Below are 26,479 nucleotides of genomic sequence, written 5' to 3' on the forward strand. Positions count from 1 at the left end.
TTTCAATTAACAGGATTTATTGTAATTATAAATAAATACTCAGGTTGGTTATTGGGATTTAATTTAATCGTATAAGAGTTTAAGAAATCAGAAAGAGCAGAGTCCTGGAGACTTTGAAGCAAACCATGTCCATGCACCAGAGAAAATGTGTCCTGTCTTCACCAGGATGGAAGAAGCCTCTGCTCTGCCACATCAGATTCCAGAGAACATTCCCACACTCTTCCAGCTCATCTCGCTGTTTGCACAGCAGACTAAATCCTGTGAACAAAACACCTGTCTGAAAGCAGTCACACATTATTAGAGGAAACAAATGAGGATCAGCACATTCCGTTTTTACCTTTATCTCTTGTTGGAGAGTCAATCAGGGAATTTATCCAGTCTCTTCTGACAAATACATGGGTAGGGGTTCATGCACTTAGCATTTTCTAGTCTTATTTTAGATAAGAACATACAGTCTCCATCCTTTACATTGTATTTCTTTAGGTTCAAGGAACTAAAGAACAAAAACAACAATTGGCCACTGCTTAATTTTTAACATTTCCTGAAATAGTCATGTTTTTTAAAATTCTATTTGCCAAAGTATATGGAATATAGAACTATTAATCATAAGTTCACCACCAAAATGTCTTTTTTTTTAAGCTCATGAAAGGAAATGGTTTCCTTATCACACAAAAAGTTTCCGTCTTATTTCAGACTCACAATTTTTTGGTCAGCAGGTAAAATGGATTTTCAATATTTCCAAAGAATTATTTTATGATAAACTTCCTTTCACATCAATATCTTGGTCAATAAAAATGCTAGGATAATAGTAAAACAGATGCTCTTGTCACAAAGGACAAGAAGTTATATGTTTATGTTTTAAAGTGAAAGAGATTTGACATACAATCACATGAGGGCTTGAATCTTTTTTTAAAAGACTGTTTTCCTTTCCTCCTGCTGACCTCATAATTAATGAAGCTGAGACTTCATGGAAACATGGTAATCTAATGAACTGCCTATATGCAACACAACTCTGATTTCTGCAGGATGGTATATCAGAGACCACAACTACCCTTCTGTTTAATATAATGCAGCTAAATAAAATAATAAGGTAGAAAACAGAGATAACTACCACTAAAAGAGGGCTGTGAGTTCTGGAACAGCTTGGGCTATGTAGCAAAACATAATTTAAAAATGAATTATTTAATAATTAATCATTAGTATTCTCTTGTATAAACTAATGGAAATCAGATTTCTACTCAACCCGACTTGTTAGCAGGAATTGGAACAAACTTAGATGGTCAGGACATCACTGAAGCTAGTGTTTCCCCTAAGAAGTAATTAACTAAAGAATGTACTCCCTGGGCTCCAACCTCCTAAGTAGCAATGAATAGCCTAGTAAGAGCACCAGTGGAAGGGGAAGCCCTTGGTCCTGCCAAGACTGAACTCCCAGTGAACATGATTATTGGGGGAAGGGTGTTAATGGGGGGAGGATGGGGAGGGGAACTCCCATAGAAAAGGGGAGGGGGAGGGGTTAGGGGGATTTTGGCCTAGAAACCAGGAAAGGGAATAACAATCGAAATGTAAATAAGAAATACCCAAGTTAATAAAGATGAAAAAAATGCACTCAAAACTGAGATTCTTAACATTAAATCCAGCCAGGTCTATTGAGAAACAATTGTAGTTCCAGTATTTGGAAGATGCAAGTGAAAGATTTAAGATTCAAGGAAAGCCTTTCACACATAGGGAGCTTGAGCTTAGTTAGGGTTACTGAGTCTCAAAGAAGGAGAGAAAGAGCATGAAACCCACTGAAACTACATGGGCTGAGATTTCATTTTTTATTTCATGTTTTATTTTTTCATTTTTTTCTTTTATTGGTTATTTTCTATATTTACATTTCAAATATTAATCCCCATTCCTGGTTTCCCCTCTGGAAATCCACTATCCAATCCCTCCACACCCTACCTCCATAAGGGTGTACCTTCACCCACACAACCACTCCCTCCTGCTGACCATCCCTGGCATTCCCCTGTACTGGAGCATTGAGCCTTCATAGGATCAAGGGCCTCTTCCTCCATTGATGCCCAACAATACAATCCTCTGCTACATTTGCAGATGGAGCTATGGGTCGCTCCATGTGTACCCATATGGTTGGTAGCGTAGTGCCTGGAAACTCTGAGTGGTCATGCTAGTTGATATTGTTGTTCTTCCTATTGGGTTGCAACCCCCCTCATCTATCTCATTCCTTTCTCTATCTCCTCCATTGGGAAACCTGTTCTCAGTCCAATGGTTGGCTGTGAGCATCTGCCTCTGTATTAGTCAGACTCTGTGGCAGAGTCTACCTTGAGAAAGCTATATCAGACTCCTATTAGCTTGCACCTCTTGGCATCCCCAATAGTGACTGGGTTTGGTGACAGTCATCAGGGAAATGTGACTAAAAACAATCCTGAGTAACCACCAAAAAAGAAAAAAAAAAAACAATCAACAAATGGGATATAAAACTAAACCGAGAATTGACAGCAGAGAAATCTCAGATTGCTGAGAAGCACCTAAAGAAATGTTCAGAGGGGCCGGGCAGCAGTCGCCAGTGCAAACGTTCACAGCTCTGCATAGACATTCCTGAGAGAAGATTACAGAGAACTGAAGATTTTACAAGGCAATATCTCCCATTACAGGCCCTGATATACAGATTCTAAGAATCAATATCTCGGACACCGCAGGAACCTGAAGAGACCGACCGGATAAACAGATCTCTGCACCCAAATCCTGTGGGAGGGAGAGCTAAACCTTCAGAGAGGCAGACACGCCTGGGAAACCAGAAGAGTCTACACTCGGCCCACATCTCTGACTCCAGAGGAAAACACCAAACACCATCTGGAACCCTGGTGCACGGAAGCTCCCAGAAAGGGCGGCACAGATCTTCCTGGTTGCTGCCGCCGAGGAGAGCTCATAAGCAACACCCCACGAGCAAACTTGAGCCTCGGGACCGCAGGTAAGAACAACTTTTCTGCTGTAAGTGACCTGCCTGGTGAACTCAAGACACAGGCCCACAGGAACAGCTGAAGACCTGTAGATAGGAAAAACTACACACCCGAAAGCAGAACACTCTGTCCTCATCACTGGCTGAAAGAAAACAGGAAAAGAGGTCTACAGCACTCCTGACACACAGGCTTATAGGACAGTCTAGCCACTGTAAGAAATAGCAGAAAAAAGTAACACTAGAGATAATCTCATGGCGAGAGGCAAGTGCAGGAACCCAAGCAACAGAAACCAAGACTACATGGCATCATCGGAGCCCAATTCATCCACCAAAGCAAACACGGAATATCCAAACACACCAGAAAAGCAAGATCTAGTTTCAAAATCATATCTGATCATGATGCTGGAGGACTTCAAGAAAGACGTAAAGAACTCCCTTAGAGAAACATAGGAAAACATAAATAAACAAGTAGAAGCCTACAGAGAGGAATCACAAAAATCCCTGAAAGAATCAGGAAAACATTAATAAACAAGTAGAAGCTTATAGAGAGGAATCACAAAAATCCCTGAAAGAATTCCAGGAAAACACTACCAAACAATTGAAAGAGTTAAAAATGGAAATAGAAGCAATCAAGAAAGAACACATGGAAACAACCCTGGATATAGAAAACCAAAATAAGAGACAAGGAGCCGTAGATACAAGCATCACCAACAGAATACAAGAGATAGAAGAGAGAATCTCAGGAGCAGAAGATTCCATAGAAATCATTGACTCAACAGTCAAAGATAATGGAAAGCAGAAAAAGCTACTGGTCCAAAACATACAGGAAATCCAGGACTCAATGAGAAGATCAAACCTAAGGATAATAGGTACAGAAGAGAGTGAAGACTCCCAGCTCAAAGGACCAGTAAATATCTTCAACAAAATCATAGAAGAAAACGTCCCTAATCTAAAAATATGGATACCCATAGGCATACAAGAAGCCTACAGAACTCCAAATAGATTGGACCAGAAAAGAAACACCTCCTGACACATAATAGCCAAAACACCAAATGCACAAAATAAAGAAAGAATATTAAAAGCAGTAAGGGAAAAAGGCCAAGTAACATATAAAGGCAGACCTATCAGAATCACACCAGACTTTTCACCAGAGACTATGAAAGCCAGAAGATCCCGGACAGATGTAAAACAGATCCTAGGAGAACACAAATTCCAGACCAGGTTACTCTTTCCTGCAAAACTGTCAATTAACATAGATGGAGAAACGAAGATATTCCATGACAAAACCAAATTTACACAATATCTTTCTACAAATCCAGCGCTACAAAGGATAATAAATGGTAAATCCCAACATAAGGAGGCAAGCTACACCCTAGAAAAAGCAGGAAACTAATCGTCTTGGCAACAAAACAAAGAGAAGTAAAGCACAGAAACATAACCTCACATCCAAATATGAATATAACAGGAAGCAATAATCACTATTCCTTAATATCTCTCAACATCAATGGTCTCAACTTCCCAATAAAAAGACATAGATTAACAAACTGGATATGCAATGAGGACCCTGCATTCTGCTGCCTACAGGAAACACAACTCAGAGACAAAGACAGACACTACCTCAGAGTGAAAGCCTGGAAATAAACTTTCCAAGGAAATGGTCGGAAGAGGCAAGTTGGAGTAGCCATTCTAATATCAAATAAAATCAATTTTCAACTAAAAGTCATCAAAAAAGATAAGGAAGGATGCTTCATATTCATCAAAGGAAAAATCCAACAAAATGAACTCTCAATCCTAAATATCTATGCCCCACATACAAGGGCACCTACCTACATAAAAGAAACGTTACTAAAGCTCAAAACACACACTGCATCTCATACAATAATAGTAGGAGATTTCAACACCCCACTCTCATCAATGGACAGATCATGGAAACAGAAATTAAACAGAGATGTAGACAGACTAAGAGAAGTCATGAACCAAATGGATTTAACAGATATTTATAGAACATTCTATCATAAAGCAAAAAGATATACATTCTTCTCAGCTCCTCATGGTACTTTCTCCAAAATTGACCATATAATTGGTCAAAAAATGGGCCTCAAGAGGTACAGAAAGATCGAAATAAGCCCATGAGTCCTATCAGACCACCATGGCCTAAAACTGGCCTTCAATAAAAATAAGGGAAGAACGCCCACGTATATGTGGAAGTTAATTGGACATTGAACTACCTTAGGATCCAGCTGTACCTCTCTTGGGCATATACTCACAAGATGCCCCAACATATAAAAAAAGACACGTGCTCCCCTATGTTCATAGCAGACTTATTTATAATAGCCAGAAGCTGGAAAGAACCCAGATGCCCTTCAACAGAGGAATGGATACAGAAAATGTGGTACATCTACACAATGGAATATTATTCAGCCATCAAAAACAATGCCTTTATGAAATTCATAGACAAATGGTTGGAACTGGAAAATATCATCCTGAGTGAGGTAACCCAATCACAGAAAAATGCACATCGTATGCATTCATTTATAAGTGGCTATTAGCCCAAATGCTTGAATTGCCCTAGATGCACACAACACATGAAACTCAAGACGGATGATCAACATGTGAATGCTTCACTCCTTCTTTAAATGGGGGAACAAGAATACCCTTGGCAGGGAATAGAGAGGCAAAGATTAAAGCAGAGACAGAAGGAACACCCATTCAGAGCCTGCCCCACATGTGGCCCATACATATACAGCCATCCAATTAGACAAGATGGATGAAGCAAAGAAGTGCAGGCTGAAAGGAGCCGGATGTAGATCGCTCCTGAGAGACACAGCCAGAATACATCAAATACAGAGGTGAATGCCAGCAGCAAACCACTGAACTGAGAATAGGACCCCCGTTGAAGGAATCAGAGAAAGAACTGGAAGAGCTTGAAGGGGCTCGAGACCCCTTATGAACAACAATGCCAAGCAACTAGAGCTTCCAGGGACTAAGCCACTACCTAAAGACTATACATGGACTGACCCTGGACTCTGACCTCATAGGTAGCAACGAATATCCTAGTAAGAGCACCAGTGGAAGGGGAAGCCCTTGGTCCTGGTAAGACTGAACCCCCAGTGAATGTGATTGTTGCGGGGAGGGCGGCAATTGGGGGAGGGTGGGGAGGGGAACACCCATAAGGAAGGGGAGGGGGAGGGATGTTTGCAGGGAAACCGGGAAAGGGAATAACATTCGAAATGTAAATAAGAAATACTCAACTTAATTAAAAAAAAAAGAAATGTTTAAACTTCTTAGTGATCACTGGAATGCAAATCAAAATGACCCTGAGATTCCACCTTATACTAGTCAGAATGGATAAGATCAAAACATCAGGGGACAATACATGTTGGCCAGAATATGGAGAAAAAGGAACACTCCTTCACTCCTGGTGGGATTCCAAACTGGTACACCCACTCTGGAAATCAATTTGGAGGTTCCTAAGAAAATTGGAAATAGACCTACCCAAAGACCCAGAAATAATACTCTTAGGTATGTACCAAAAGATGCCCTATTATGCCACAGTGCACATGTTCCACTGTGTTTATAGTGGCCTTATTTGCATTAGGAAGTATCTGGAAACAACCCAGATGTCCCAGGACAGAAGAATGGATATAGAAAATATGGTTTAATTACACAATGGAATACTAATCAGCTATTAAGAACAAGGACATCCTGAGAATTGTTTGCAAATGGATGGAACTAGAAAATATCATCCTGAGTGAGGTAACTCAGACCCAAAGAAGATGCATGGTATGTTCTCACTAATAACTGGATATTAGCCAAAAAAAAAACCCCAAGATACAGTTAACAGAACTCAGAAAGTATAGTGAACTCAAGGGCCCAAGTGAGGACAACTTAGTCCCACATAGGAGGGAGAAGAAAACAACCACAAGACGGGGAGAGAGGGAAGGACAGGAGATGTAAAAGGTATTGGGTAGGGGGAAGAGGGGAACATGATCCAGTATTGGGTGGGGGAAAAGGACTGAAGCCCTGAGGGCCAGCAGTAAGAATGAAAACTGGCAACCTCCACTGGAGGGAGGTTGGGAGAAACCTGTAGAATATTCCAGAGAGCAGGGAAGTGAGAGACTCTTGGAACTCAAAGGGCATACCCTTGAAAAAATGCCCTACGGGGGGCAGGGGCAGGAACTTGTAGAGCCAACCTACAGCAGAGAGACAGGGCATCAAGTGACGAATGGGTGGGGTTGCTATGCCACAGACAAACCTTTGACCCTATCTGAAAGAAATGCAGGAATGGAAATGGGGCAGAGCCTGAAGAAAAGAAGGGCCAGAGACAGGCCCTAAATGGCATCCAGCTTTAGGGCAGGCTGCAAGATCTGACACCATTATCAAGGCTATGGGGCATTCACAAAAGGGGAACTATCATGAATGCCCTCTAAGAAACCCAAGAAGCTGCTGAAATTATCAGATGCAGATATGTGTACCCAACCAAGGAACTTCAATGCTGCTCTACATAACAGGAAGAAAAATGGCCTTTACCATTTTAAGTCATATTTCCAAAGAATATTTCTTCCCTTTCCAGTCCATCACCCTATTTGTGTGATGGCCTAAGAACTGTGGTTAAAAATTTGATCCACAAGTAGTCCCAAATCATTACAGGAAGTCAACAAATATAACAAAATATTTCACTTTTATCTTTCCTTCCCTTCTCACACCAAATCCGGAAATTGATGTACTCTATTTGCACAGATATGGAGTGGCTTTACCACAGTCATCATTATTTATATCCGTGACACCGGAAAATGCACAGCCTCTCTCTTAGATAATGATTCTATTACAGATAAATCAATAGAAAACAAAAAAAAATAAATAAAATGGGAAATTATTTAAGTATAAAGCATATTGACTTAGGCCAAGGTATTTGAAAACAAGGTTTATTAACCAAAGTGTACACAATATCTACTTAATCAAAAGTGCATCAATAAAACTGTTAATTTTCTTTGAATTCATAAAAACTTCTTGGGCCAGTAACATGGCTCACACAAACTGACAATCCGAGTTCTGATATCAGCTCACATAGTTGGAAAGAAATAACTTAGATGGTGTATTAAGTGGCACAACTACATTCTTAGGAAAACATACTTTAATATAGACTAAAATATATAAAACCATTATGACATTATGAAAAGTGAGGCAGGTCACTAATCTCATCATTTGGGTGGCTGAATAAGGAAGACTTTAACCCAGGTTAGACATGGCTATAGAACAAGGTCCTAATCAAATATTAAGTAATAATTAAAACCCCACTTGATGCACAGTCAGGAAGCAGATCCCTACAGGCTTAGGCTTCAGCTGACACTTCAGAGGATAAGCAGAGCCTGGCAGGGAAAGAAAAATAGAGGATCTATGTGAAATGGTCATTTAATTCTAAAAAATTACTGCATGAAGTTCAGGAGTTCAAGGCATGTTGGGAAAATACAGTGAATTTTATCTAGACTATCCTAGGAAAAAAGTTTATGACAAAAATATCAGACAGAGAAAGCCATTCCCCAAGCACTTTGGGGAAAAAATGGCAACAGACTAAATTGTTAGTGTCTGGTCACCTTTCTTCAACCTTAGATTTAATCCAGGGAGAAACAGAGTATTTAGATTTACTGTAGGAACAGAAAAAGAAGATAAATGAATTCAAGGTAGCCATAAACAACAGACAGGGATGTAAGATAGAGTAGAAGTGAGAATACGCATTAGCCAGTCATGAGATTTCATTTGGGTACAATCAGTGAAGGATGTGTATTGAATATGGGCAAAAAGGAGAAGGATCCAAACCCGCTAAATAATCACAGATACACATGAAACACATACGCTGCATCATGAGCTCTTATGTTTACTTTCATAGTGATGAACTCCTAGATCTGTATACAAGAACACAAGTTAAGCTCACAGCTGCTTACTGTGGTCATTAGAAGATGTCATTGTAACAGATGGGCAAGGTTCTATGTCCTCCCACAGAAGAAAATGCTGGTGGTGGCTGCAGGAACATTCTGACTATTGTCCTCCCCTACTCAAACTTCAGGTCTGGGCCTAGTAAATATGTCATCACCAGGGAACAGTTTTGTAGCATAGTCGAGGTCAAAAAAGCTCTGTTCAGTTGAATACAGGACTGTTATCTCCCTCTGGTACTTCACTCTAAATTTTACCACCTGCCCATCTCTGACTCTATATGATGCTAGAGGCTATAAGGAAATTTACAAATCCTATGGCCAATCATAACATCAAATACCAGAAATCTCAGAGTTTGGGAGATAGAGAGAGGAAGACTAGGAATACACTGTGTGAAATAATACTTCATATGGACAATCCAAATAAATAACAGTATTAATAGTATCTGTGATTAGAACATATTAATACATCTTGTAAAGATGTCTGTCCTCCAGCCACTTCTGTTACAGTCTGCTTAAGAATGTCCTTCCAGTAAAGAGAGGAAGATATTTTCCAGAAAGTTTAGACTGTAGCTGTCCACACTGACAGGGTCACATTTAGAATCAAAGTGAGATAGACCTGCCAAGTTCCCAGGCACTGAATGAAAGATTCCTAGGAAAATTATCAATGCAGATGCCTCAGACTGTTTCTAAAGCTATTGGCAAAGAAACCCAGTGAGTACCGCAAAGAAAATGACATCATGAATAGAAGATAACAGAAATAGAACATGAAAACCACAAGAGTACAGACACTGGGATTATCGCTAGGACATGAATAAGTATAACTGACATCTTTCAAGAGATAAAAGACAGGCTGGGCATGCCTGTCTATATCCCAAATACCTGACAGATGGAGCTAAGAGGATCAGGAGTTCAAGGACTGCCGCACTTTGAGACTATACATTATCTCAAAATATGAACAAAATAACAAAAATTCCATTTATTTTTATATTATATAGAAAGCAACTCAACACATATCTATGTAGCAAAGTTATAAAGAATTATGAGGTTATTTCTGAAAATTTGTATTTCTAAGAAATCGACAATCATAAAAAATGATAAATATATAATTTGAAGGCAGAAGGTGAAGAATTCAAGTACAGAGCTGGATGAGGATTGAAAATAAGGGACATGAGAGAGTAAAGGATGGATTAACCAAAACTAAGGATATGTAAAGCTCCTTATAAAAACTCACAAGATAGTAATTTCATTTATGATCAACGCAAAGCAGATTCCATTACTCCTTGGTGGTTTGGAGTTTTGTGTGTGTGTGTGTGTGTGTGTGTGTGTGTGTGTGTGTGTGTATTTGGTGTGTTGTTTGTGTGTTTGTTTTTGTTTAGAGGAGGGATAACTTTTTTGTCTTATTGTGATTTTTGTGTATTTTGGTCTCTTGATTGATTTTATTTCCCCCTTAATTCTTGTTGCTGTTTTGGGGAGAATGTAATAGTATGACTTTGGAGGGTAGTGAGATGGGGAACAACAGGGAGCATTCTGTGGGCAGAGAACCCAAACAAAAGAAGATCTGAGTCTTTAAAAAGAACCCAGTGCAAAGCAAAGGATACTTCAAGAGGAATTACTTACTGGTCTGGGACATGACAAGGGTCTCCTACACAATACAGGTTACTGCTCCTCCACTTGGTTATCCATCATAACTACACGGAAAGGCCCTATTACTGAAGATACTTCACACTTTGACACCAACACATAGAGAAGTCAATCCCAACCAATATAGAAATATCTTCCTCTAGGCTGGCTTTTAAAGTGCTAGAAACTGTTTTTTCCAGGTTGTAGAGGAGAAAAGGTATGAGTAGACCTATTCTGCACTGGACCCTGCATGCTACAATGCTGACCTGTTAAACAAGATATGTTTTATGATAAATTTATGCTTTCTTATTGGAACTAGGTCCTTTATTATAAGAGGGAATAATGTCTGATGCTGTAATCCAACTCCAAAGCCTGAGATTGAGGGTGGTCAGAGACCATTTGGTCCAATTGCTCTGCTAAGTACTCAGTGGTTAAAATGTGTTCTTAGCATTTATAGCTATGGCCTAAACCTGTGCTGCTCTCAACTACATCAGGGATGAATCTTTTTTTCCTTTTTTCTTTGTGATATTATACATTTACATTTCAAATGATATCCTGCTTCTGTGTTACCCGACCACAATCCCGCATCCCATCTGCTATAACACCCTTCATTTCACCTACAGGAGGTTGCTCCTCCACCTACTTACCAATCCCAGCCTCACCTCTCTAGCATCTCCCTATGCTGGGGCATCAAGCCTCCACAGGAACAAAGGACTCCCCTCCCTCTGATGTCAGATAAAGCCATCCTCTGATACCTATATATCTGGAACCATGGATCCTTCCATGTACACTCTCTGGTTGGTGGTTTAGTCTCTGGGAGTTCTACATGCTCCACTTAGTTGATATTGATCTTCTTATGGGGTTATAATTGCCCTCATCTCCTTTGATTCTTCCCCTAGCTTTTTAATTGGGGTCCATGGGCTCAGTAAAATGGTTGGCTATGAGTATCTGAATCTGTCTTGGTCATGTGATAGTAGAAACTCTCAGGGAACAGTCATACTAGACTCTTATAGCAAGCGCTTCTTGGCATCAGCAATAGTATCAAGTTTTGGTGTCTGCAAATGGGGATGTATCCTTAGGTGGGATAGTCTCTGGATGGCCTTTCATTTAGCCTCTTTCCAACTTTTGAACCTGTCTTTCCTTTGCAAAGGAACATTCTGGGTAAAAATTTTTGAGACTGGTGGGTAGCCCCACACCTCAACTAGGGGCCATGCCTATCTACTGGAGGTGGTTGTTATAGGTTATATGTCCCCTTTGTGGTATATTCATCCAGAGTCATACCCATTGGGTCCTGGGTACCTCTGGTTTCCCTGGCATCTGAGACTTTCTAGTCATCACCTGTAGTTCCCCATTCCCCACTGCTACATATTTCTATTCAATTTCCTGACATTCTGTATATATGTCCTGTTTTTTCCAGTACTTGATCCTATCCCCATTTGATATCCCCTTTCTATCTTCCTCCCAGGTCCCTTCATCACTCTACTTCCTATGATTATTTTGTACCCCATTCTATATAGGTTGAAACATAAACACCTAGGTGTTCCCTCTTTTTTATTATTATTGGATATCTTTTATTTACATTTCAAATGTTATTCCCTTTCCTGGTTTCCCATCAATGAACCCCCTATTCCATCCCTCTCCCGTTCTTTAAGGATCTTCACCCTCCAAAACCACCCTCATTCCTACCTCTTCTCCCTGACATTCCCCTATACTGGGAGTTCCAGCCTTGGTAAAACAAAAGGCTTCTCCTCCCATTGGTGCCTAACATGGCCATCCTCTGCTACATATGCTGCTGGAGCCATTGTTCTGTCCATGTGTAGTCTTTGGGTTGTGGTTTAATCCCTACAAACCCTGGTTGTTTGGTATTGTTGTTCTTATGGTGTTGCAAGCCCCTTCAGCTCTTTCAATCCTTTCTCTAATTCCTCCAACAGGGACCTCATTGTCACTTTAATAGTTTTCTGGTACCATTTGCCTCTGTATTTGTCATGTTCTGGCTGAGTCTCTCAGGAGGCAGCTATAGCAGGCTCCTTTCCACATGCACTTGTAGGCTTCATCAATATTGTCTAGCTTTAGTGGCTGTATATACATATATATACACACACACACACACACACACACACACACACATATATATATATATATATATATATATATATATATATGGTTTTCTGAGGAACTTCCAGCTTGACTTCCATGAATATATATATATATATATATATATATATATATATATATATATATATATACACACACACACACACACACACACATACACACACATAAGCTAGTTCCCCTGGTGAGACTGTCTCAGAATAGGCATTTCTTCAGCCTTTGATCCAAAGTTTTTCTCCATATATACTCCTATGAATATTTTTGTCCCCACTTTTAAGAAGGAGAGTGAAGCATCCACACTTTGGTCATATTTTTTTCTTGAGCTTCATGTGGTCTACGGATTGTATCTTGGGTAATTTGAGGTTTTGGCTAATATCTACTTATCTGAGAGTGCATACCGTATGTGATTTTTGGAATTGGGTTACCTCACTCAGGACGATATTTTCTACTTCCATCCATTTGCCTATGAATTTCATGAAGTCATCATTTTTGGTAGTGGAGTAGTACTCAATTGTGTAAATGAAACACATTTTCAGTATCCATTTTTCTTTAAGGGACAACTGGATTGATTTGAGCTTCTGGCAATTATAAATAAGGCTGCCATAAACATAGTGGAGCCTGTGTCCTTCTTATATTTTTGACCAATTTTGGGTATATGTCAAAATTGGAGTGGTATAGCTGGGTCTTCAGTTACAACTATTTCCAGTTTTCTGAGGAACTGCCAGCTTGATTTCCATAGTGGTTTTACCAGCTTGCAGTCCCACCAGAAACGGAGTGCTCCTCTTTCTCTACATCCTCATCAGCATCTGCTGTCAAATTTGTTCTTGATCTTACTCATTGTTATTAGTGTGAGGTGGAAACTCAGGATAATTTGACTTGCTTTCCCTAATGACTAAGGATGTTGAACATTTCTTTAGGTGCTTCCTGGCCATTCAAGATTCCTCACTTAAAATTCTTTGTTTACTTCTGAATCCCATTTTAGTAGGGTTACTAGGTTCTTTGCAGTCTATCTTTTGAGGTTTCTGTACATTTAAATATTAGCACTCCATCTGTTGTAGGCCTGATAAAGATATTTTCCTAATCTATCAGTTGTGATTTAGTACTCCAAGTTCTAGCCAGAGCAATTAGATAACAAAAGTAAATCAAGGGAATAAAAATTGGGAAGGAGGAAGTCAAGATATCACTCTTTGCAGATAATATAATAGTTTACATAAGAGACCCCAACAATTCTACCAGAGAACTCCTACATTTGTTGAAAACCTTCTGCAAAGTGCCTGGTTATAAATTGACTCTAACTAATGAGTAGCCTACCCCTACTGAAAGGATAAATGGGCAGAGAAAGAAATTATACAAACAACATCCTTCACAGTATTCATTAATCATATAAAATAAATTCTATCAAATTAATAGTCTTCCTCTACTGAAAGGATATACTGAAAGGATATAAAGACTGAGAAAAAATATGGAAAAACACCCTACACAATAGTTTCAAATAATTTGAAAAAATCTTGACATGAGTCTAACGAGGGAAGTGAATGATTTATATGACAAGTACCTCAAGTCTCTGAAGAAAAAAATTAAAGAATTCCTCAGAAGATGGAACAATCTCCCATGCTGATGCATCAGCAGGATTAACATAGTAAAAATGGCCATCTTACCAAAACAAATCTACAGATTCAATGCAATCCTCATCAAAACCCCAATTCAATTCTTCACAGAGATATAATGAGAAATTCTTAAATTCATTTGGAATTTTAAAAAATGTAGCAAAAACTATTCCCAATAATCAAGGAAGTTCTGGGGGAATCACCGTCTCAGATCTCATGCTGTATTACAGAGTAATACTGATAAAAAAAATAACCAAAAATAAAAAACTACATAGCGTGCTATTGGTACAGAGAAAGGCACATAGATCAATGTAATAGAATTGAAGTCCCAGAAATAAACCAGACTATGGTCACTTCAACTTTGACCAAGAAGTTAAAACCATGCAGTGGAAAAAGGCAGCATTTTCTACAAATGGTACTGGGTCAAGTGCGGGACAGCATGTAGAAGAATTCAAATCGATTAATTCTTATCACCTTGTCCAAAGATCAAGTCCAAGTGGATCAAGGTGTTCTACATAAAAAAAAAAGGTATGCTAAATCTAGTAGAAGAGAAAGGAGACAAGGGCCTGAAACACATGGGCAGAGGGCAAGTTTTGCTGAAAAGAACACAAGTGACTCATGCTATAAGCTGAACAGTCAACAAATGGGAACTCATAAAGCTGAAACGCTTCTCTAAGGCGGGGAACCTTCTTTATGTAGTGGGTTTCAGTCCACGCAGAGTGGCAGAATTTGTCACAGTGCATAGGAGACGTGTATATGTGCTGAACACCAAAGGAGACAGCTGTGTCAACTTTTATGCCTCCATATCACCAGCAAATTTCAGGGGAGAGTAGAGAAGAGGACACAGAAAAAAAAAACAGAAAAAAAAAAAAAAACAGAAAAAAAAGAACCAGAGAAGGGAAAAAGCTCAGTGAAATTCAGGCTTCTGAACAAGAAGAAATTTCTGCAAATTTATTTCTTCTTAAGAAATCATTATTCTTAGGTGACAGCTACATGAAAAGAGAGATATAACTCTTTGTTGAGAGTTTAGTCATTGTTCCAGTGGATTGCAGAAAGCCATGCACTTATAGACAGTTAACTTGAAGACATGAGTTAGTATGATGCATGTTTCAGCTTTTAGGGGGTGATAAGGTTTGATATGTTCATATATTATTGGATGTAAATATGATATTCAAGAAAAGGCATATTACTAATAAAGATAATCACGGAAGAGTTTTCTAGCAGATTATAAATAAACAAACACCTAGGGATTTTCAAAACACCTTAAGTAGATGACAGGCCTACATATATAAGTATATAAAATGTGTATTGTATTTATATATAACCAAAAATTATATAAGCTGCAAACAAAAAGAAATGTCACATGAATGTCTGAATGACTCAGGCTCAATATATCTGTCATGATAAACTGGTCACTCCACCCCATTATTAGTTGTTGACTTTCTAATGCCTTTCTTATTCTACAAGAAACATTCCTGAGATGTATGCATTTTTAAGCCACTTTTGGTCAGTTCCATGAACATACAACTTCCCTCTGTAACACTTTCTCAGAGACTGCCTTATGCAACTTGTCCTTAACTGTGAGCTAATAGAAAATGAGGAAAGGCATGTGAAAAGAGATAGAAGTCTTTACACACAAACCTCCCAGTTCCCACACCAGTGTTAGTCTTAAGAGTTTAGAAACTCACAGTTCAGATTGGCCATTATCAATCCATGACCATTCCTTTTTTGTTTTATAATATGACAATCCAATCCAGTAACTGTCTGAAAGAACCTGGAGCTGAAGGAACTTCTGTAAAAGAAACAACATGCCCTATGATGAATTTTCTGTAGGTTTGATGAAAGGACAAGAAAGAAAATTTTCCAGCATCCCAGTGTCATTCTCTGCTGTCCTCTTCTCGCATCCATCAGTCCCACCATGTTCATTTTGGAAAGGACTTCCCACAATAGCACATTTAAATCAAAACTATGTCAGTTCTGTAAGTTATTTGAAATAAAACCTTCAAGTGTTCTGAGATAATAGTATCATGGCATGCTGTGTGAGTATGTTTCTTAAACCACGTCTCACTAAGTAACCATGACGGGACTTGAATTCACAATCTTCTTATTTAAGGCAGATTTAATGATAATACTTTTAGATTTAGCATTTTTTGACTGATGTAACAATTTCTTGTAATGCTTTATCTATGCCTGAACTAACTACAAAATTCTTAATGTAGGAAACTTAAATAGTCATAAAGCACATAAATGTATGTTCAAAGTCTTTAGCAACCAGAGAAATGCAAATTAGAACAACTCCAAGACCTCATTTTACACAAATAGAAAAGGTTAATATTAAAAACTCAAGTGATAGCACATGCTAAGAAGGTTATGAAGTAAGAGGAACACTCCTCCAATGCTGGTGAGAGTGCAAACTTGTACAATGTCTTTAGAAATAAATTTGGTGATTTATCAGAAAAGTGGTAATAATTCTAATTCAAGAACAAGCTATGCCACTCCTGGACATATACCCAAAAAGTGCTCCATCATTCCACAAAGACACTTGCTCAATTATGTTCATAACAGTTTTATTCATAATATCCAGAAACTGGAAACTTCTTAGATGTCTCTAAATTGAAGAATTTACAAGATCTGTGGTATATCTGCACAATGCAATAGTAGTCAGCTGTGAAATACAAAGACACCCATATTGCAGGCAAATGGATGGAACTTGAGAATATCATCCTGAGTGAGGTGTCCAAGTCCCAAAAAGGCATTTGTGGTATGTTTTAACTTGTAAGTGAACATTAGTCATAAAAAAGAGAATGTCTGTGCTACATGCCACAGACTCAAGTAGTCTGGACAGATAAAAGGGGCACAAGCAAGAATTCTTGAGTCTCACTTGAAAGGAGGAATGTAATGGTTATGAAAAGCAAATGAAGAGAGGGAGGGAACTGAGTAGGAGAGGTACTCATGAGGGGAGTGGAGTTTCCTCCGGTGTGGGGAAGCATGGGGGGATGGCCTGATGATCATGAAAATTAATGGAATTCTGCAATTGCTGAGGAGGTCGGTAGGGACCATCTTCTGGAACGTGGTGATCAGTGATAGGAGAGGCACACAATAATCAGTAGTGATGTCCTTAGCTGTGACACTATGTAGACTGGTGAGACCACCTCCTATGGCCAGGAAAGAATCCTTGGGGAGCAATAGCAACATCAACAAACTGACCAAACTTTTGAAACAAGTTCTTCCTGTTTGTAAGAAATGCAGGATTTGGAGATGGAGTAAGACTGAGGGAGCAGGCAACAAATAACTGGCTCAAATTGAGACCCACCTTATGGAAAAGCTTCAATCCATGACCCTATTAATGATACTCAGTTATGCTTGCAGACAGGAGTCTAGCATGCTGACTTCTGTGAGCCTCTACCAAGCAGCTTAGTCATGCATACACAGGTACCCAAAGCCAAACCATGGATGGAGCTTGGGGACCCTTATGGAAGAATAGAAGGATGGATTGTGGTCCCTTAATGGGATAGGAACTCCACAATAAGACCAAGAGTAACAACTAACCTGGACTCTTGGGAATCTCAGAGACAGACCACTAAAGAAATAACATATAGGGGTTGGAGATTTAGCTCAGTGGTAGAGCGCTTGCCTAGCAAGCGCAAGGCCCTGGGTTTGGTCTCCAGCTCCGAAAAACAAAACAAAACAAAACAAAACACCAAAACAACAACAACAACAACAACAACAACAACAACAACAAAAATAACATATATGGAGCTGTACCTTGGCTTCCCAGCATATATGCAGATTTGTCTTCTTTTAGTATCTGAACAACTGCAGCAGACAAAAGCTGTTGCCTGCATATGAGTTATATTCTAACTGAGCTGCTTTGTCAGAACTCAGTGGAAGAGGATGCACCGAGCTTCATGGAGTTGGGGGGCTCTGGGCACCTGGTGCTCCCCACAGTGATCTCTTGCCTGGCCTATGTTCATGGGTTTGGGCCAAGCAGGGAGAGAACTCAGGTAGGGAGGGGGCACAGCTTTCACCACTCCTTCTGCCAGTCCTTCTCCTTTTTGCTGCTGCCACTTTGGTTGCTTAGGCTGGGCTGAGCCAGCAGCAGACTGAAAAGTTGGCGAATGATGCAAGAGGGCTTTTGGTGGCAATTTCGAGAGAGCAGATCTCTTCCCCAAGAGGCATTGTTTCAGCTCTTATGACAGAAGTTCGCAAACAATGGAATAATTCCTGCACACTTTTAATCCTTAACATGATTCTTAAATACAGTTTTTGGATGGGTCAGTGTGTGACAGCAGGTACTTCCTATTGGTTTCTCCTGAGAGTTTGGGAAGACCTCGTCTACATATTCAGGGACATGGTACTATTTCTATGACTGATCTGTCTTGAACCTACGTGACCTGTGGTCATGTCCTTACCTATGGTGTAGGGGCTTGGAGCATTGCCCTATGTGAGCAGTCTGTCTCAAATCTCTCTATAGGGGTCAAGTGAGGCCTTGATCTGGGAGACTGGGAATTTGCCTGCTGTTCCATTGAGGCTTTCAAAGGATATGATCTATCTCAAACAGGTATTAGGGTACCTTTCATAGCCTGCCGCCCAACATGCAGTCTCGATGTGCCAGGGTTTGAAAAAAATTAGGGGGGTAAAATATTTTTGCTCCTGCTCCTCCTCCTGCTGCTGCTGCTTCTGCTACACAACAACAACCACAACAACAACAACAACTACTACTACTACTACTACTACTACTAACCAAAAATAATAAAAATTAAAAAAAATGGTTTCCGTTAAGTGTATCAAATGGATACTTACTCTATTATTTGTAATTAAACATTCTTTTATGTTATTATTTAAACATATATTAAATTGATATATAAATACCATAATGTGTTATAAATAACAATGTTTTCAAGGTGAGCCTGCCATCATTTCTCTAGAAAAATACAGACTTCAATGAGATTTCATTAGTAATAATTAAAACAGGAAATGCCAGATATTGGGATTATAAAACATAAGAATACTGTTCGGTAAAGGTAGGGACAGTTTCAGTGAAAATCACCATGGACCTAACTGGTCAACCACTTAATTACACATTTTTCATATCATCTCATATTTCAGATAGGAACAGAGGTCAGTTACTTTCCCTTTTGGCATCTGATTTCTCATCTCAGGAAGTCTCACTTTCAGTTCCAAAGAGCAAACATTAGACAAAAGGAGTTAATTTAGAACTCTATGGAGAAAAATAACTCTCAGTCAGAGGGTGTACTCTACCAAAGTTTTAAACTTAATCAGGAAAAGGCATGCTTTCTGAGGGACTCTCTTTTGGCTCCTGAGAAAGAGAATAGACTGAAAGACACAAGTGTATCTGTAGTAATGAGTCTCCCACTAACAGACCCTTGTCCCAAAGTTTTGTTCATATTACAGGAAAATCATATGCAAATTAAAAAGTATGCATTTAGTATCTCATTATTTAGGGCTAGAGACAAAATCTCACAGAATAAATGGGCAAGTGTCTACAGTACCAGTTCATCGTCATCATCTATCTTCAGAAGGGATAATCTGAACTTCTGGCAGGCTTGTTTACATTGGATCCAGGTTTTTTGGTCCAGGATGAAATAATAACATTTTATACCATAGCAGAACCAGTATATTTCAACATTTTTGCCTGTGAAAGTGAAGTTAAATGGTTAAATTCATTGTTTTCTGGTTTTGTGTTATTGGAACACAATATTAATTAATGTGTTGAAAGAAAGAAAGAGGGGATGGGGTAAAATCTCCCAGGTTTCAGAAAATGAGATTATATAATGCCCAGAGACCCCTGCACACCCATGAGTTATGCAACATTGTTGATAACACTAGAGATATAGAAACATTTCCTGTGTCAATCATGTATGATTCAGTAGAGAAAAGAATAATATTAATCCTTTAAAGGGAAATGCATTGGCTGGGCATGATAACATGCCTATAACCTGAGTACTCCAAAGAGAGAGACAGGGAGGGGTCATCCTAGGCTAAGTAATGACTTCCAGGCCAACCTTGGATACACTTTGAGATCCAAGTCAACCTGTACTATGCAATGATATCATGTCTCACATGAAACCCAAGAGAGAGATGCTGACCTATGTGACAAACATGGATGAACTTGAAGATGGTGAATAAAGAGAAACACACCAGGTCTAGGACCATACTTTAAGATTCTAATCAGATTAGGTTTCTAAATCAGGCCAGTTCTATGAAACAGTGCCTTATAAGATACCAGGAGGCAGAGGGCAGGAAATGAGAACTTGTTATTCTGAGGAAGTTAAACTGATGAAAGAATTCTAGATCTGCTGTAATGCATTGTGACCACACTGGTCTGCACAGTACTATGAACTTAGCAGCGTGCCATGTCTTTGTTAAATTCTCTTTGCTTGAAAGAAATGAAAGACATACAAGGGAGATTTTGATGTTGATAGTCTGTTCTAAAGATTATGTTGGTGATTGATAATTCCATGCCTAGTAGAAGTGTCAAAGACTCACTGACTTCTAGATACTATAAGATTCTGCTAACTCAAACAGGGATTTCTGAGTTGCAGGTACCTGCATAAAATATGGCACCCTCAAATGATTTACCAAGTCATCACCAGCATCTTAAGCTGAAGGTTAGACCTCAAAGCTTCCATAAAAGAAACAAGAGGTGATAATGCAATTCTGTATTCATGGTCCTTACCCGCTACATACCTGTGTGCTGAGAGGAAGGTTTAACAGTGTATATTTTGCTGTACCATCTTTTTGGTTCTCTGTTTAGAGATTGCAGAAGATCATTGCCTTGACTACAATTTATAGACATATTTCTTAGCATTTCTTCCTTTAAGTCGATGTCACTTTGCATGGTGCTGCCGTTATTGATGCGGCTTAGAGTTTCCTCCGGCAGTTCATGCTTTGCATGAGTATACTGAAAAACTAGATTAGTCACAGATGAAACATCAAAAATGCCCATAAGCAGTACATATTAAACTTTAAAATTAGAGAAAAAGCTTTATGTTGACAGACAACACGTATTATTCTTTTCATGGGTCCGTAACATTTACAAATTAACCTTTCTATTGACTCACTATTGAAACATATACATCAATTTTTCTCTATAGTTGAGTATAAAATAAATAATACAGCTGAATAAAATTATAGTGGGAATAACTTTCAATCACTTCAGGTTTTAGCACAAATTTACAAATAAATACCTAATTAAAATATTCAGCTACTTCTTAATGCACCATGAAAATTTGAACTAAAAAAATTTAATAAATGGGGCACCTGTTATAAGAGTATATGGAATGCAAAATATATACATGTTTTAACACAGCCTGGAAGTGATTTTCTCTGTAAATGAAGTTTATCCTTTAATATCTCTGTACTGATGAAGACTTTTTACTTAACCACAACCTCAATATACATTAAAGAAAATGAAAAGAATGTCCTAAGTTCTTTGCACAACTGTGTCTTACAATATTTTTCCATAACATTAACGTCACCTGAGCTCAGAAGGTAGACTACTACAAAGTCCTCAAAAGGAATATGACCAAGAGTGAGAAAGAGTAGGGCAGCTCCTAACAGCCTCAGAGCTGACAGATAAGGTATGAAAGAGAACAGAGAACTGCAGAGTGTCAGGAAAAGTTATTAAATTCCGTAGGTTCTGAGTCATCTCCTAATTGTAGGCAGGACAATGGATAGAGTGTATAACTGCATCATCCCTGTCCAAAGCTATATTTTAGGCAGAAGTTCAAAAAATATGTACTTCAATTACTCACTGTAGGTCAACAATACTGCAACAGTTACCAGCAGAACGGAACAGAGGATTCCAAGAGCTATCACAATGATCTGCCAGGGGACTGAACTCTCTTAAATCAACAAAACAAAGCAAGAAAATCAACACCATTAAAAGTGCACATCTCAATATTAATTATAGTTTTGTATAACATGAAAACAAGGGGAAATTATGCTCGTCGATGATAGAAACAGGCAGTACATATGCTCTCAAAATTGGAGATTTCTACCTAAAATACACCCACTGAAGAAATACCAAGTGTTTGAAGATTCACAAAATTCTGAACTCATTTCTGCTTTAGCCTTGTATGATGAATCCTCCCAACTCAAACTAAAAATAGCTGCATGACACACATGTACCCTCACCTGGTTCTCCAGGAACAAAAGTGCATTCTAGAGAAGGAATTGGAGACATAGATACAATCGCAGTACAAGATAACCAACTGGAGCAAGAAAGATAAATGAGGGTGGAGAGGAATGAAAGATGGATGGATGTTCCTGAGAACTGGTAGGGAACCACAGCTGTTCTGGACCTGATCTTTATACATCCTCATCCTTGAAAGGGCATATAAGTCAACTATCTCTTTTTCTGTATAAATTTGATTTTGCTCTATAAAATACTAAACATTTTGTTGAATCTAAGGTACTCAGAATCTGAAAGTCATGCTTCTGGTTACCACTACATCAAAAGAGAAAACAAACTCAGCATGGAACCGATGTAACAGTGTGTAAAAAACTAAAAAACAAAACAAAACAAAAAAACCCACACAATAAAAGTGATGTTTGATGTTCCTGCTTTTTCATTAATAAATGTAATTATTCTTTGATTTCTTTGACATTTCAGGAACTCACAGGGTTTAGTCATTCCCACAGCCACTAATCCTCTCATTCATTCTCCCTTCATCTGCGACCTTCATTTGAAGATTTCCTCAGCTGACAGACAACTTTTGTTGCATGTTGTATTAGACACGTTGGGGTATTTATAATTAAAACACTTTCCTCAAGAACTAAAGCATTGTTTCTATTGCATAAGCTTCATTTCTGTAGCATTTTGTTTCTCTAGAAACTTTACTCTTTTTCAGATTCTAGTTTGTCTGTTAGTTTTAAAGTTTTCAGAATTTTTCTTCACTACACTACATAACAAAAACAAAAATCTTATGGTTTCTCACATTTTTTTATTTTTATTTTTATTGGATATTTTATTTCAAATGTTATCCCCTTTCCCACCCCTCCCTTCCATCCTTCTTCCCCTGCTTCTGTGAGGATGCTCTCCCTCCCACTCACACACTCCCACCTCAGTACCCTGGCATTCCCCTCCTCTGGGGAAATGTGCCTTCACAGTACCAAGGACTTCTCCTCCTATTGATGCCCAGACAATGCTGTCCTCTGCTACACATGCAGCTAAAGACATGGGTCTCTCCATGTGTACTCTTGATTGGCGGTTTAGTCCATGGGAGCTTGGGGGTGGTCTGATTGGTTGATATTGTTGTTTTTACTATTGGGTTGCAAAGTGCTTCAGCTCTTCAGTCATTTTTCTAACTCTTCCATTGGGTTTCCAATTCTCAGTCTGATGGTTAGCAGTAAGCATCCTTATCTGTATCAGTAAGTCCCTGGCAGACCCTCTCAGGAGACATCCATATCAGACTCCTGTCAGCAACCACTTCTTGGGATCAGCAATAATTACTGGTTTTGGTGGCTGCATATGGCATCGTTCTCCAGGTGGCGCAGTCTCTGGGTCTCCTTTCCTTCAGTCTCGACTCCACACTTTGTCCCTATATTTCCTCCTGTGAGTATTTTGTTCCCCCTTTTGAAGAAGGACTGAAACATCCACGTTTTGTACTTCTTTCTTCTCACTTCTTGTTTCTATGGATTTTTTTTCTCACAGATTCCCATTGTTCTATTCTCCTCAATTGATTTATTTTGTAACTGGCTAACAACTAAAGGGTAGAAGTAATGTACAATTCTTTCTTTTTTTAATTTTAAAACTTGACTGCTTTATACTTTAAACTTAGTTTTGAACAATTTTGTACTTGATTACCCTCCAACTAATACTTCTGATTCCCTTCTACCCTTGTGCATAATCAAGCCCAGATGTTTTCGAAAATTATGAATTTCAATAGAAACCAGTAGGATATTTTTAAATTGTTAAATTTTTAAGATGCATAAAAATCAAGTAATTTTAGACATTTAAAACACTTACCTCTGTGGACAGCTTCTCTGGTCCTTTGAGGCTCCTTAGGCCTCACTTGGTTCTGTACTTCTGAAGATATTTTAAATCTCACAGTTGAGTAAGTGATCTCCTCCTCACTCATTTTGGGAGTGATGTATAAAGTAGGTTTTAAGTTAAAATGGAGGCCTTGAGAGATTTCCTAAAAAGAAGTTGACATAATTCGTTTTTGGTATGGTACCTGGATTTGATGATACAGATGGCTTGCAAAGGGTGGGGTCTAATTCACTTAATTATCCAAACATGCTGTCATGGAATGACCCCAATTACAGATTAGAACTCTTTGCAAATTTCTGTTAAATTTGTTTTTACTTCTTATGTACACAGCAATTTTTGTTAAGAAACATTATAAAGAATTAAAAATTTACTAAGTAATTATAATATTGAGGCAGTCACTTTGTTCTAAATATTCAGCACATAAAATGTTAGGTAAAATGGGTACCACTGAAAATCATTAAAAATCTTTTAAACAAACTATTAAAAAATGAGTCAAAGCATTAGGAATAAATTAAAAATGTTGCTTTGTTACAAACACATAAACATTAAATGTTTTTACAGTCTTTTTATTTATACATGTCTCTCAGAGTTTCCTAGACAACACTTTCAAAGGAATATTTGAAAGTTAATTGTTCAGGTGATCCAAGGCATATAAATATCTCTTGGATTGAATCCCCAAAGAGCTGAGATGTACAACTTCTCCATCTAACCATAATCTTCATATTCTTCTCTATGCTTGGACCTGGATTCAACCAGAAAAGATCCTACTGAGTGGGATAATCCAAACCCAAAAAGACAAAACTAAATATTGTGTCTCATCTGAGGCTCCGGGCTCAAAGTCTTCAGAAATCCTATGTAGTCTCTAGTAACTGCAGCAACAAGAAAAGTAAAAAGGGGGACATAGCTGGGTGGGTATGAGAGCAACAGAGAGAAGCATAGAGGATACAATATGAAGTTTAATCTCAAAGCATTATATGTACACAACCATCTCACATAGAATATACTCATACATGAGGTGGCAAGAGGAGGACATACGAAAATAAATTTTGTTACTATGCAACATACATGAGCTAATGCCCATGAAAAATACAATCTGATAATAGATATCAATGCATTAGTAAATAGTAAGTATTGGTAACCAACTTTACCTTTACTTTAATAACTTAGATGTGAGCCAGCAGATAATAAAGATAACACACTGCACACATTACACCATTCTTCCCTTGTTTTTAATTTATGAAGTTTTCTGGGGTGGTTTACCTGTTCCCTTACTTTTTTGACTAGAAAAAAGAAAAACCTTTCAGTAAACAATTCTCTTTCCAAATTGTTATTTTTTATTATTGTCTCTAGGGTGGAGCTGGCTGAGACAAGGTTCATCTGTCCAGAAGCCAACTTTACAAAGTGAGTTCTCTCACTCCACCTTAATGCTAGTTCCAAGGATTAAATTCAAGTATTTGATCAAGTTTGTTTATCAAGTACCTTTACAAACTGATCCATCTCATCTTGGTCCTATCATGACATTTGTCAGATGGATAATATATACACATTTGACACAGTTAATGAGAAAATAACTCCATAGATCCCTCTATCTTAACTTCTTAGCACACAATAAAGTTCACATCATACCGTGAAAGAAAATAACCAGTGCAGAAAAACAATTTTCACATGCTGTTGGAGTTAACCTGATCTAACAGAAACAGCAGGACAGCAGGGTTTCTTCATCAATCCTATTTTCGTGTCAAGCCATGGGAAATTTTCTAAAAAAATATTTGATCATTGTTAGGAAAACAATAAAAGCAGGTATTTTTACCTGTGTCTCTATACCGAAGTGATTCTGTTGGAAGGTATTGGTCTCCCAATTGGAAGCAGAGTTGACCTTTCCTGGTCTATATCCACAAAGAGGCTCCCACATGAAAGGCAAAACTAACTTTTCTCTCAGTGATACTCAACCTCATGACTTTCTGCCCCTCCTCTTGACCAAAGCGAAAAGAGGAAATTGTTTAATGAAAGCCAACTCTGAGAGTAAAGCAAAGAAGCAACATATTGTGCTGTTGCAAAATAAATGTCAATAATTAACATTGGAAGACTGAGAAGATGTAAACTGCAGAGAGAGCAAAACCAGTGTCCTTAGCAAAACAATAGGAAAAAGGGGGACTGAAGCTGCTCTGTGCTTAGATTTCAAATGCACTGTCAGAAATTTTGTCTCATGTTACTACTTTTAAACTTACTT

The 26,479-nt window shown here is 38.4% G+C and overlaps 1 protein-coding gene across 3 annotated transcripts; it reads right to left on the minus strand.

Moving 5' to 3' along the window:
• On the minus strand, positions 1-26,479 carry LOC690045 (killer cell lectin-like receptor, subfamily A, member 17). 3 transcript variants are annotated; one of them, XM_039108385.2, is made up of 8 exons: positions 26,060-26,476; positions 24,226-24,394; positions 22,010-22,099; positions 20,943-21,164; positions 19,745-19,887; positions 15,920-16,023; positions 338-493; positions 1-258 (listed from the first exon to the last, which is right to left on the minus strand). In XM_039108385.2, exons 1-7 carry the CDS (start codon positions 26,159-26,161, stop codon positions 358-360), a joined length of 966 nt encoding a protein of 321 aa, XP_038964313.1. In that variant the 5' UTR covers positions 26,162-26,476; the 3' UTR covers positions 1-258; positions 338-357. The 3 variants fall into 3 exon arrangements, with proteins under 3 accessions (XP_038964313.1, XP_038964314.1, NP_001165559.1); XM_039108386.2 differs by lacking the exon at positions 22,010-22,099 and having other exon boundaries at positions 26,060-26,479; NM_001172088.1 differs by lacking the exon at positions 26,060-26,476 and having other exon boundaries at positions 24,226-24,337.

The sequence above is a fragment of the Rattus norvegicus genome, chromosome 4 (genome assembly GCF_036323735.1).
Source record: "Rattus norvegicus strain BN/NHsdMcwi chromosome 4, GRCr8, whole genome shotgun sequence".
Lineage (NCBI taxonomy): Eukaryota > Metazoa > Chordata > Mammalia > Rodentia > Muridae > Rattus > Rattus norvegicus.